This window comes from Bombus terrestris, chromosome 10, assembly GCF_910591885.1.
Source record: "Bombus terrestris chromosome 10, iyBomTerr1.2, whole genome shotgun sequence".
In the NCBI taxonomy this organism is placed as follows: Eukaryota; Metazoa; Arthropoda; class Insecta; order Hymenoptera; family Apidae; genus Bombus; species Bombus terrestris.
The window spans coordinates 6,461,247-6,475,069 of NC_063278.1; the positions used below are offsets into that span (position 1 = coordinate 6,461,247).

The 13,823-nt window shown below is 48.0% G+C and overlaps 1 protein-coding gene across 6 annotated transcripts in view; it reads right to left on the bottom strand.

Annotated features, from left to right (window-relative positions):
- The window catches only part of LOC100650291 (four and a half LIM domains protein 2), a 70,503-nt gene that overhangs the window by 23,261 nt on the left and 33,419 nt on the right, over window positions 1-13,823 (bottom strand). For 4 of the 6 annotated variants that reach the window (XM_012312616.3, XM_003398258.4, XM_012312618.3 and 1 more), the window contains 3 exons: window positions 2,299-2,473; window positions 1,553-1,786; window positions 1,265-1,474 (listed from right to left, as the gene is read on the bottom strand). In XM_012312616.3, the coding sequence (XP_012168006.1) occupies window positions 1,265-1,474; window positions 1,553-1,786; window positions 2,299-2,473 (619 nt within the window). Of the gene's footprint in view, window positions 1-1,264; window positions 1,475-1,552; window positions 1,787-2,298; window positions 2,474-5,687; window positions 6,542-12,440; window positions 13,159-13,823 lie in introns of those variants that run through there. The other 2 variants (XM_012312615.3, XM_012312614.3) reach the window with 2 other exon arrangements.

Consider the following 13,823-nt stretch of genomic DNA (forward strand, 5'->3'; position numbering starts at 1 on the left):
GTACTCGATTGATCGTATATTTGAGTAACGTTTAATACAGACATCGAAACGAGCGAGTAAAGTTATTAGTCAGCGACGAATCGAGATAAAAAGATCGTAGGTTTGGCCAATTCGCGTTTCTACAACATAATTCGCATTGCGCAGTGGCCACGGTGACGAACATGCTTGTACGATGTTCGGCTTCAATCCTACACGATTCCTATTTCCGTCCATCTAAATAAAGCCGAAAGCGGCCCAGTTCCGGCGCAACGCGCGAGACAACGCCTCGCGATTGCGCTGCACTTCGTATCATTATGCCGCAGATATTTCAACAACAGTCAGACTGTTTACGATTAGCCAAGATCGACGTTTAAACTGTCGCGAGAGCTCGATATCTGTCAGTGGGAACAGCGAAAGTTTCCAGAGAAGGGAAAGAAAGATTCTGGAACAACCGAATAAATCGTTTGACGATTGCATAAAATTGCACGGTAACTTGTATATTACTCAATGAGAATTTATTTGCGCCGGTGATCGCGGCAATGTCGACGGTAAATCGTTCGTAAGCTCGGAAACGATGTTCTCGTACACTTAAGAGCGGTAAACAGGCCCGAGCTTGGCACGAATCGCGATTTACGCGCACCTTGACAGCTGACTGTGCGCATTTGGGTCACCGGTGAGATTTCAGGTTTTCTTAATGCGAAAGCAATGCCACCGATGCAATAAAAACGCACGGCGGAACGATGCAAAGTACCTTCGCAAAACAGTCGCGCGCGATCTTTCGTTTTTTCGCCGGATTTTAACCGTAAATGGAAAAATCAACCGCGTGTAGGACGACGAATCAGATTCGCTTGAAAGAGTAACAGTAAAAATTGTTGGTTTCGTGAAAATTAATTAAAAAAGTATGAATTATCGCTTAGTCCGCGCGAACGATTCAGTATTTCCCGCGTTAGAATTCGAAACGTGCATCGAGATTCGTTTCTATGTATCGATGGCAGCGATCGAGGTTAGCAAACCTCTACCGTCGATAAAGGAGATTTCAGTAGATAAGAACGTTTCGTCACGGAGTGAGCTACGGCTATCTTACTAGCGCCGCACGGTAAGTTTATCTGATCGGGTACGGCCGGTACTATTATTTCCTCTTTCGAGCGGGAAATTGAAAACCTTTAAGGACGTTTCATTAAGCAATTCGCAGCTTGTTCTCACTTTCGTTTGGACTTAAACGTTGCCATAAATTGTCGTAGAATTAGCGAAATTTGCAAGTAAACGGCAAATAAACCGTACTAACCTCGTCGCAAGCTGCGCACCTGGGTTTCAGCTGTTCGGCGTAATGCCTCTCGCAGAACAGAGTGTCGTCGTGTACGCAGTAAGCGAGATCAACGAGAAGCTCCTTACACTCTGTGCATCGGAAACAAGCAGGATGATACAAAAGACCCAACTTGCTCGCTGATACGGCGAGGCTACCGTATTTCAGGGGTGCGTGACACGCGCCGCAATCCTACAAACGAATCAAACACTCTTAGTTTCGTACTTCGATAGAATCGCATAGAATAATAATATTCGCGTTGATACTTACGAGATCTCTCTCGAGTACTTCCTGTACGCTTCCGATATCTAACGCGATCTCGTTCCTCGCCGCCATAAAATCGTCGGCGCTACTGGCATGTTTCGGATTCAAATGGCGACAATAAGCTCTGGCTAAGTCCTGCTTAGGTAGCTGAATCGCCAATTGTCGGTCCCTGTATCGTTCCCCAGGCGTGCCTAGCCTGGGTACGGATATCTCCGGCAGCATGGAGAAGTATTCTTCCACCTGCAACAAAAGGAAAACGAGCGTGATGTAGCGCCGATGTAATTTCCAACGAAACAAGGACGGATCGCTGCAAAAACTCGCGTGTCTATCCAATGCCCAGTAAGATATGGTAAACGTGAGTTGTTAGCGGAAGCAGCGAAAGATAGAGCATCCGCCGATGATAAAGACCAGCTCCTGGTAATTTACACCGAGAGCTTTAGAAAATATTGTAAACTGCAAGCGCGTGCAAACGAGCTACTCGACCGTGAACGCGTAACGAAACGTTTTTCACGATCGTATTACTACCGTATCTCGTTATTAGAGAGTTTGTTACATCTGCAGATGGTATCCTCTCGACGTAATCGACCAGATAACTCCAGACAATTGTAGAATTTCATGTGTTACGATTGTTTGTTGAATCTCGGCGGTTGCGTCAAATCGAGACGGTACGCGCGCGGTTAAACGGGATCGAGCAGGAAGCGATTATCACGTTGTACGGAACGAGCACGGAACAAACGATCGCGATTACCCACCTTGTGAGCTGGTAGACCAGGAGGAGCCCAGGCGAGGCCCTTCTCCCTGGGGTCGAAAGCAACCGGGCACGAAGATTCTTCGCCTTTAAGGCCCAAACGAGACCTGACCGATACCCATTCTTCGTGGCACACATCGTGCGCCTCTCGGGGACACTTGCAACTGGTGCAGTTCTTTCTGAAAAGGAGAAAGAATCTCTCAGTAATTCGTTACTTTGCAAAGTCATGCATCATTCATGATATACTCGGAATTTCTCGTGGTATCGAGCAAGAAGATTAATGTCTCTCTCCCGTTTAGGAAACTGCCTTAGTTTCCCCGTGGCTGTATGTAGGGCGAACACCAATACCTTAGCTGTACGTATCTATTAAACCGAGAGGATACCACGGAGGCTAAATATTTGTCTCCAGTCTTTCATTAACTCCGGATACGTCTCCATGTCCTGATAGAACCTTTAATCGAATCCAGTTTTATTGCGCTTTAACGCGAAGCGCTTCCTGCCGATGCTCTAATCAATGCAAACATCTGTGTTATTTTTTTCCAACGATGTCCTCGTTTCCTATTTTTTTCAATTCGTCTACTCTTCCAACTTTGCAACTGGGATACGCTCGTTTCGTCGACGTTAACAACTCTCGATGCCGCGACCTGATCTTTCTTAGCGCGTAGAAAACTACGATATTAATTCCAGCAGAAACAAAAAGACGTTTGGAAAAACGTTGCCTGCGGCAATCTGCGATTCGATTCGGGAATAACAGGGGAAAGGCTGATTGCGTAAAAGTCGCGACTCTAATTCCTGCCGCCCACGTATCATACGCTAATGGTAGGATCGAACGTCAATCGTATAATCAAGGGGATGCATTTGCCCTGTTGCCGGCATTCATCGCCGTTCTACCGCACCCTTCCGGATATATCAGCGGCAAGGTCGTCGCGACGCTAACACGAAACTCTCTTTTCTTCTTTCGTGCATTCGACCTCGATAATACGACCACAAGGGCTCTCAGATAAATCTAACAAAGGGAAGCTTTATCCGGCGCTATATTCAGGGAAAAAACGAGGAAAAATAAAGACGAGGAAGCGACGGGTGTTGCGGCGATTTACTCGCAAATCTACGAATTTCGATTTATAGGACCAGACGAACAGTGGGGACGGGCGAAACATAGGCGAAGATCGACGCAGAGGAGAGCTCGTTAAATTTAACAGTGCCAGCGGACGCATTAATGGGCCGCCGTAAAATCGGGTTTCATAGAAGCGCGATTTCGAGACTGAGAAGACATTCGCGCTCGACGCAACTTGACACCTTATTTTCGTCGATCGAGCAACCGAGAACGAAAAAGATTCTTCGTATCCCGTTCGTAAATTCTCGAAGCTAAACTAGTCCATCGAGAGCTCCTTTCGCGGGTCGTTTAAAGTGCGACCGAGAGTTCGTAAAAGGCGAAGCATCGCTCTGTTCTTACGTGACCGCGATATCCGGCTATACTGAAACTTATCTTTTCCCCTTGATAATCAGAGAAACAACGATTTTTAACTCGGCAACCTTTGAGGAATTATTCCCGTGGGACACGGCGCAACACTTTTCATAATGTCGCGTCCATAATGTCAGAGAAATAGACGCTTTGTTTGCCAACGGACCATAATCCGCCCGTTGGCAAAGAGGTCTTGAGCGATAAAGGGTTCTCGCGACTGCTACGGAACGGCTCGTTTCTCGCGCCTTTTTCGTTGACAAGGGGACGATAACGTTGAACATCCACCCGCGCGTCGTGTTACGTTCTCTCGATATTATACGAGCGCTGTGGATGTGTCCTGGTATTGCAGGGTGGATGCAAATTAACGTTGACGCCTCGTTAACTCTGCGAACGTGAAACGTAATACTCGCATGGTGGACCATAATTCATTCGCATTCATAGCACGCTGTCCTAGAGCCGTTTCAAATGGTTCGCTAGCGACACGCTCGTTTTCCTTTGCCCACGTGAATATCCGCTGACACCGATTCGATCGCGAATACGATTCCGCTCGTCGTACGCGTAAAAAAGCAAATTTTCCATGAGAAACACCGCGTTTTCGAGTAACCGATTTGTACGAATGGAGGTTTTTAAATTTGGCTCGATCGTGCCTCGCATCGAACTCGTGAAAAACAACACGCGCGAGTTTAACCAATTACGCGCCTCCTTCCATTTAAATCTCGTTGCGAACTAGTCGAAGTGGCTTGCTACAAAGCTCGAGCATAATCAACAATGATAAGGAAGCACCATGGCCTGTTCTGAAATGGCATCTCGTAAGGAGCGACGAGAATCGCGGAGATGCCATCGTAAAAAATTTAGCAGAATAATTTACGAGGTCCCACGCGCGTCACGCACGACTATTTGCGTCCTTTGGTTCGAGCAGCGAGACCATACCGCGCGATTAATTCCTCGGGAGATATATAAACCGAGCGATTTGTCCCGACATTCCACGATGGGTGATACAAGCGTAACGCGTGTAAGCGGCGCTGTTGGTGCGGAATCCGAAAAAACGTAAAACTGAAGAGGCCAGAGTGGACTTATATTAATGCGCTTCTACCGCGAGAAAAGAAGCCGCGGCGCAGGAAAATCGGCCTGGAATCGTCGCCAGATCATCGAGTTTATTAATTGCCAGTGGTGGAAGATAACGCGCCGACGTGGTTCGAAGGAACACGCGTAACACGACCGGTTAAACGACGCTAATTCGATTTGCACGCGGTGCGATTGAAGGAATCGCGCGCGTGTCACGCGGTCGATCGACCGGCTACATTTCTATGGCACGGCGCTTCGCGTGCCAAGAAAGGTGCGCGCGTGAAATCTGGAAAAGCGAAAGACTGTGTCGTGAGAAGTAGTCGTCGACGTGACTAACTTCGATCCGACTTTCTAAGCTGCTTTCTGTCGTGAAACGGGCAACCAACGAGCCATCGACGGCAACTCTGTCTGCCTGCTAATGCCGTTTAATTATATTTATGCTGTTCTTCCCCACCAGTCCTCTCACCGGCGCTAATGGACCTCTAGAATTTTAATTGGTCGCGATGTTATCGAGTAAACGCGTTGCCTTGAGATTGTTAGACGTCCGTGAAAGGTGTTACGGTCTGCCCGTAAACGATCTATCAACTGTGATGGCACGTGTCTGGGAGGAGCAAATATTAACCGTGTACTATCGTTAAACACGTCGGCCGGAATCGAAAGCGTATGTACCTTAGGGCGCCAGCTCGAACTCGATAAGAACCACCGAGAGCTCGATAAAACCTGAATTCAAATATCGTCACGGTAAAACCTGAATTCCCTACGTTTTAACCCCAGCTAAATCCAAATCCGATAGAACAGGTTTGCCACATAATCCACTCGCAGCAAACTCGTTTGCAGAAACTAACTTTGCCGCTTTCTTCAATTACCTAACTATCAGCTCGAACAGCTCGAACTGGTCGAACACCTTACAGTACAGGTGCAACACCCTGACGCAGGCCCACTTCATACCGGGCCAGGGTGCCAGGCTGAGATCCAGCCCGTCCTCCAGGGGACACTTGCCGATGGCGAGGCCTCGTTTCAGCTCCGCGCCGGAGATCGTTGGAAACCGATTTTTTCGATCGAGCATGGGATTCCTCCTGGTGCGTGATGCATCCACGCCACCGGGAATTAATCCCCTTTTGATCTCGGCGCCGGACAACGTCGGGTACCTGTCCCGACGATCCAACGATACGGCTTTCTTGTAAAAATCCTTCTCGGGCACGGAAGGACATCTGGCGCGCGTCGCTTCGTGAAAAGGAGGACTCACGGGTCGTTTTTTCGGCTCCGGTATCTTCACTCTGATCCCTTGAGGTTCTGCGCCCGGCGACGATACGCAGGACACCCTCACCTCCATCTTTGGGCCCTCCTGACTCGGTCCCTTGGGACTCATCCTGGGGCCCAAACCCGAGAGCAGCGTTGGCGTCGTATGACGCCTTTGCAGTTTGTCGTTCAGGATGAGCTGTTCGATTCTCTACCTTTGATCTTCATCTTCACGTCCGCTTCTCGAGATTTCAAGGGTTCTCCAAGCTTCGTGAATCTTCTTCAAAGTTTTTGCCAGGTGTCTAGAATGATTAATTTTAAGGCTAGGAGAAGGTTTCTGCTTTCTCGTTGATCCTCGTGATCGCTGGCCGAGTCACAGGTGTACCGGACTTTCGTCCCGAGTGTGAGTCATCGAAACATCGCGATGATTGCCGTTCCACAGAGCGAAGATTGGCAAACGGCACGTCGGCACGCGCGATGATCTTTCAAGACGTGGAGTTTCTGGAAAATCACGCGCGAAGATACTTTCACCGGACAAAAAGCTAATCGAAGAGTAACGGAAAGCGGGGCGCGGATGATCGAACGTTCCTCTCGCGTGCAAGAAACGCTCCCGATCCATACTAACCCGTTCTTTCTTTTTTCTACCCCTCGTAAAAAGTCCCATCCATCGAACGAAAACCTAAGAAAGAGAAACGATCGAAGGAACGATGAGCGACCGAGGAATAACGCGATACAAGCTGAACGTTCGTTTCGCAACTAGATCGCGAAATTGCCAGTGCTCGTAGAAAAACGGCAAGGTCAGTTTATAATTCGGCTCGAATGCAGGTCGATGGTCTGTTTTATCGCCGACGAACGGACGGCTGTCGCCAGAAAAATTATTACATCTAGACGCGAACGGACGGAACACGCGCGCGAGCGCTTTGTACGCGCGGCCGGTTGAATTTATTTTCATTGCGGAAATCGCCATGGTTCATCAAGACACGCGGTTATTTATAGGAAGGACGGTCCTCCGGGATATCTGTGCGTGTCATTGGTGCAAAGAAGGACCGAAGGTTGAGCGTGAAAACGCTCGATCGAATCAAGAACCGAGAGATCGAAGGCGAGAACCGCTTTGTTCGTGAATTTCGTCAACCCGTTGTTCTAAAAAATTATCACGTTTTTCGAGCCGAGCGATCGCTAACTCATCTACAACGTCGATGAAGTCACATTTGCCCCGAATTTTCATTTTTGCCTGCGTTCGATTGACAACCTGGCCAAGCGTTGGTGCGCGGTGATACAATTCAAACAACCGGTAATCTGAACGCGAACAAAATTTTCGGTACGTCCCATTTTGACGAAACGCGTTCGATACGGCTTTTCGCGGCCATGCTAAGCTAATAGAATCAGAGTGCTGTACGTTGTCGCGATGAGATAATCTCTATAAATCTAACATCGAAGATAACAGGATGGAAGCAAGAAGTTGCCTTTTCCTTACACCAGCGTGCTTCTATCGACCCACTCGCGTTCCGATGAAAACGAATAGGAATTTCCGTACAGAGACCTGGCATTAATCCTACACGCTTTTCAGCTTCAAAGCAACATCTATCGTTTCATTGCAGATAGTTGGGGATCTATCGGAACAGCGATTAAAATCAATTATCCCGGATCTCACAGAACCGCCGCGAGGAAGACTCGGTTCTAATAACGTATCGATATGAATTCGATCGCTAACCGCCCATTTTGTACCTCCGTCGTATAAATAACACGTTAGACAGCAGATAGCGAGCAACCACGTATGCCGCTTGCAGCGTACGCGAACAAGGTTGACGTAAGCAAGAAGGTAGGAGCTAATAACGTTCGACGCGCGCGTACGATGTATGTATGTATATCGGACGTTAATGGCTTGATATAATCAAAGCCCGGTGACGACCGACTACGATCTTTCTTCCATTTCTGAAATGGTTTTACCTGGAATCCGATTATTCCGTCACAGGTGAATCATCGCGAGTGCAAATCTAGCGCGAGAATCACTGATAGGGAGAAGGGGAAAGGACAGGGGTCGGTTAGTTAGTCAGTCGTCAAATTGCATCCAGGCAAATTCGTTTGCCAAGAAGAGAATCCGCTAATAAGAGCAAAGTATTTTCGTCGTTGGTTCGGTGATCGCGTACCGGTCGTTCGAAAAGAAAAATGCGTTTCGCGATTGAAATATCCGTGACTACGTACATACATACATCGTTGTGTGAACGTATGCAATCGTATGCAATCGTTCGAAACGCTTACAAAAGACTTTGATAAGAAATTCTTACGACGATAAGAAATTTATGTCGTTTCCTACGATACGATAATTTATCGCGATAGAATGGCCGTTCGCGAAATTTTTCACGCTGCGTTCCCGCCACCATGCTTCGTACTTTCTGTTTATAGCGACTTAGAAATCGCATAGCGCTCGGCAACAGGCATGAAAACGTTGGATAAGCGCAGTGACAGGTGTCAGGATGTGAAACAAAGAAGCTAGACAGGCAGCTTTCGCGTCAAGGCAACGGATCTTGACGGCATATTATCGAGATAGGAAGGCGGACGGCTAATGGCTATTAATTAGATAAATGTTGGCTATATTAAGCGGCGGCGATGCCGGCCGAATGGAAATAACTCGGTCGCGGAATAACACGCAATTTCGCGTTGTTTTTATCTTCCTGTTGGCGTGTTTCGTCTATTGCCTATCATCGGCGATCGCGAGCCAGCCCCGCTGCTGTTTTTCGATGCTTGCATCGTGACTCGCGCGTTTCGCGTCCCGACGAAAGTGAAATCAACTAGGGGAGCGGCTCGATGCCGACGTAGCCATCGTCGTTCACGATCGGTATCTCGGCCAAACGAGCACCACGATAAAAATATAAGTAGGTAATCTCGCCTCGGTGAATTCTCCGTCGTTTCCGTTTATCTCCGCGACTCTAGACAACTCGCATCGTGCAGACCGTTCGACCTCCGCCGCGTCTCTGTAAAACGTATGTATATCGCCTACCGTAACAACTTGCACGTGTGTACACAGAAGCGAGGAACGCGCTTCCACTGTTATTATTCGCGAACTGCACACCACCACTCGTGATCTTGGCCAACAGGGCGAAATCGCCGCACTGTCTTCTAGATAGCACCAATGATTATTGCGAATCTGCGATCGGAGCGAGAGGCAGATTACCGCGATAAAACTGGAGATACAGACGCGCGCGGTAGGTAGCCGCGGGAACGCGGGAGATTCGAAATGAAACGGGACGGCGCGACGCGTGCCACGTAACAGAGTGCATTCGCAGAAGGAGCGTACTTCAAACTGGCGCCATGAGATTCGACGAGAACGTAGGTAGGTGTGTACCTATAGTTAATACCGGGTGGCCCGTGAAACAGTGCGGCTCGGTGGCGCAGGCGCGGGCGACGCGGATCCCTCGAATGTCGTCGAAAGCTCCGACACGGACCAAGCTCCCACCTTGTCGTGAATTGCAACCGAACACGAGTCGAATTAGAAGCGCGGCCCGCGCAGCTTGCTGATCTACCATTTACGCGCGCTACCAGTCTTCTCGACTTAACCCCCGGCAAATCTCTGCTTTTAAAAACCTTCGAGCGGGCTCATTCTTCGGGATCACGAAACGTCTTAGAGAGCAAACTTAGAGAGCGACCCGATGCTCTTCTAACGAGGCTACCCTTTTCGTCGATCGCATCGATAAATCGACGACGAATCCCTCGAGAGCGACTGAATAAACCGATAAAGAGCGAACGAACGTAACGACGAAGCGACGTTTCGTCGGGGTTCTAATTCACAAACTGACGCGAGACTGTAACGAATGCCGGTGAAAATAGGTAATTTGCTGGACGATCAATAACTTCGGAAGCTGCTCGATTCGACACAGTCTATGAGCGCATCAGGTAACAAACGCCTGGCAAATGTCTCGTTACAGCGATTCGATAAAAGGTGTACAACGTGTAAATCACGGTGCAAGACGACGCCGTGGCATTTCGTCGTGGGTCGTTAACGCGTTTGTTGGATATGAAGTCAGCATTTTCGATTACGCTGCTCGAGTCGTGTATCGCGTTTGTACGACACAGGGAAACGCGTTCAGACCGACCGCTCTAAAATATTGGCACTGTCGCGTCGCACGGAAGTTGTCATTTTGCTCGAACGTGTGCAATAAGATGGACGATGCTTTTACGAATCGTTTAACGCTTGCCATTTCCAGCACTTTTTCGCTCGAACGCAGTCAGCGGAGAAAGGAAAATTACCCAGCTCGCTGTTTCTCGCGAGACCCTCGTCGCTGCTCGACTTTAATTATTATCATTATTTATTTATGCAGCGTAATTTCTCCACGATGCGGAAGAGAAATTACCTTCGTCTTTTTGCGAAAATCCAAATACGGTAAGAGATTCACCGTGCCTCGAAGCAGTCGTCTCTACCGGTGAAAGGATTTTTAAACGCATTATCGTCTATTTCTTCTTCTTCTTCTTCCTTTTTATCTTTTTCGTTCTCATTGTCCGTGCGGAGCTATGTCAATCGCAATTGTAAATTGCACAACGACCAATTAAGCGCGGTGCGTTTATCTCGAAGAGCTAAATGGTTGGAAGTAATTTCCTTCTCTTCGAGAGGTAAATTTGACGTCTCGCGTGTTTCCTTGCGTTAAACACAAGGTGAACGCGCCGAGATTCATGCTACATTTGCCGCGTGGACTGGAAGATCTGTCGTGGTCAGTAGATATCTCGTTCTTCGCGCTTACGTAAGAGGAAGCGCTAATAGAGAGCGATTTCGGTAAGCGGGCGAGCCTCCCTCGAAAGCTGCGCAGATTGCCACGAAAATATGACATAAGCCGACAAGATTTTGGCATGGTCTACCAACAACGACTGACGTTGGGACGCGCAAGACAGCCTGTCGTAAACACACGCGTACGTTTCTGGATTATCGCCCGTTACTACGCGTGTCTTTCTACGGGCAAGTATTTCACTTACACGGTATGCAAATTACACGCGGGAATTACTTGTAAATGTTCTCGAGTTTGCGCAAGTTTTCGTGGATTTACGTTTCGCCGAAGCGGAAGAAAGCGGAATTAACGGGCAATCGGTATTTTATTCTCCCAAGCAGTGAGGATGCGGAAACTACGAACGCGGAGGGATCTGGCGCTATCGAAAAGCGAAGAATGGCCGGAATAAGTTTCAAACGAATCACCTTGGCAATGAGTCGCTGATTTATTCTGGTACGGACGTGAGTGAAATTTATTTGACGTACCCATATATTTTAACTAACCACGAATTTCTAGGACGTTCGCCGTGAATAACTAACATCGAATGACTTTGAAACAATAAACGATCATTTGCGGTTTTGATCGTGACATCCTGATACTGCGCAGACCAGCTTCTATAGTTTGCATTCGACTTATCTATCTACTACGATAGTTGAGGGAAATATCCAAACGTAAAATTTCCAACCATATGTCGCAATAAGCTCGATTAGCTATATTAAATCCGGCACGATTCCGCCCGAAACGTTACGAGCCGAGGAATTAGTCGTATTATCGATCAGTGATGTCATTAATCTCGCAAATGAAAAGCTACGTAATCGTCAAAGACGCGAGACGTACGCTCGCGTCGAGATTGGACAGGTACAAGGAGGATTTCGTAAAATGTCGTCTCTGAATAATTCGCGTTGCGTAAGCCATTCGCGGTCACCCGCAGGTTCGCAGAAACACGAGAGTTGAAATAGGCGGAATATACGTTGCAAAATTTTGCGTTCGCTAGGCAGACCGATAAGGTAACGTTCGTTGAATTTGTAACTAGAATCTCGAATAGCAGTTGCGGTAAATTTAAACGGAAATTGCTAAATTCCGTCTCATCTGTTTTCGGATGAAACGTAAATTGCCATGCGCCAAAATTAAGCGACATTGACGAACGAACGAGCGGACCGTACGAGTCATATCCATGAGCATCATCCTGATTTAGATTCATAAGAGAGGAGTTTCCTTGCGAAGAAATGCACGTGTGATTATCGATAATTCGAGCAGAAGCTTATCAACTCTGTACCCAGCAGCGACGAGAACGTCTTCTTAATGATTCCATTAAATGAAAAAAGAACAGCCAGTACGAGCTGTCACGTGTCATCCCGATTGTTGAAATCTCGACGATCACCGACGACACGTGACCCGATGCTAATTTTCTATCTTTGAATCTATCGCGTCATCAATTTCCGAGTTAGCCTTCCGAAATGTTCCTTCAACACCTTACTATTCGAGTTCGTCTTTTCTTCGGAAAACGATGATTCAACGGATGCACGAATAAGAAATTGCTAAGGTTGCGTCACCTAACATGGCTATTCTCTCTTCGAGAATATCGATAATTCAAGTACTTCGAATCACGAAAACACATGTCCTTACAGTGTACAAACGTCATTGTTGCAGGATTGATCGTGCGTGCAGTCAGTGCGTTCCTCCTCGTGAATATCGGGTGGCGGGCCTGAGAGCGGAGATGCACTGCCCAGGCTCAGAGAAAAAGTTCTCCGTACTCCTCGTCTTCTCATCGCGAAATTCCGTTCTCGCGAGGGGAATCGCGGCGTTTTCTTCCTCATCTCCGTGAGCTCCTTGACGGAGAGTCCATCGTCCCAAACCATGGCCGAAACACTCGCGGAACACGAATCGACGAATCGACGTTCGATCAGAAACTGACTGTATCGCACGGTAATAAAGCGGTCCCTGATCCTCGTAGAGCAGAAGGCTTATCGTTCGAAAGCAAACACGGCCGCGTATCGAGATAACAAAATAATTCGTGAGAAGCTTTCAGAGAATCACGAGGTGGCTCGACCTTCGGCCGCGACAACACTGAAACCAAACTCGCCTGAACGAGGCCAGTTGGTTGAACGACGTCTCATTGGATCCCCCTGGCAGGCAAATCGAATTAACTTAATGCGGTTATGGAATCTACGAGCCTTTTCGTCGTCCCGATCCCTACTCGATTTCGGTCACCGCGTGACGCATGTAACGATCGCTCCGCGTGAAACGAGCCACGACACACTCGAGAAATCATCAACGCGTAGCTACGATTTTGTCCGATAACGTCACAAGTGTTACTCGACGATTACCGACGATGAATTAACAAAGGACATGAACGATTCGAACGTATGAAAGATCAGCTGAAAATCCCTGATCGCGTTAAGCCAGCTTCCATGTCGATCCGCGCGCGACTTTCGACTGGCTGGTCGTCTTCCAGTCGCGGCACATCGCGATTCGCTTGAGAACAGAAGCCGCAGTGACCTTCGCTCGATGGTTTGCATTACGAACACCGTTGTTCGGAATCGTACGCGGTCTGTGTCATCGCTACCAATCGTTTCTACGTTCAAAGATAAAAGTCTGCTTTTCCTTCTAGCCGATCAATACGGTAGATTCGTGTTCTCAATCACGTACGCGTTTGAGTAGCTCGTTTTATTTCACGCAATCCTATTGGAACGCTTCGAAATGCTTCTCGAGTTTAGGTCCTAAATCGTTCGAGTACCTACAGCATTGGGAAGGTTAATACCTGGGTTCAAGCATATTTGGTTCGTAACACGATGTGCATTTTGCCGCGTGAATCATCGAACCGCGATTACACAGCGGCTTTAATGATATCGTAAAGCGTTTGAAAGCCTCTCTAATACTCTAATCGGAACTTGCACGCAGCACATACGCGAACTGAAACGACCGACGATGGCTGCTATTGGGCAATTGACGAGAGAACCTTGTTGCTCGACATTGAGTCGGACTTTGACTCTATGCTGCGCGTCTGGC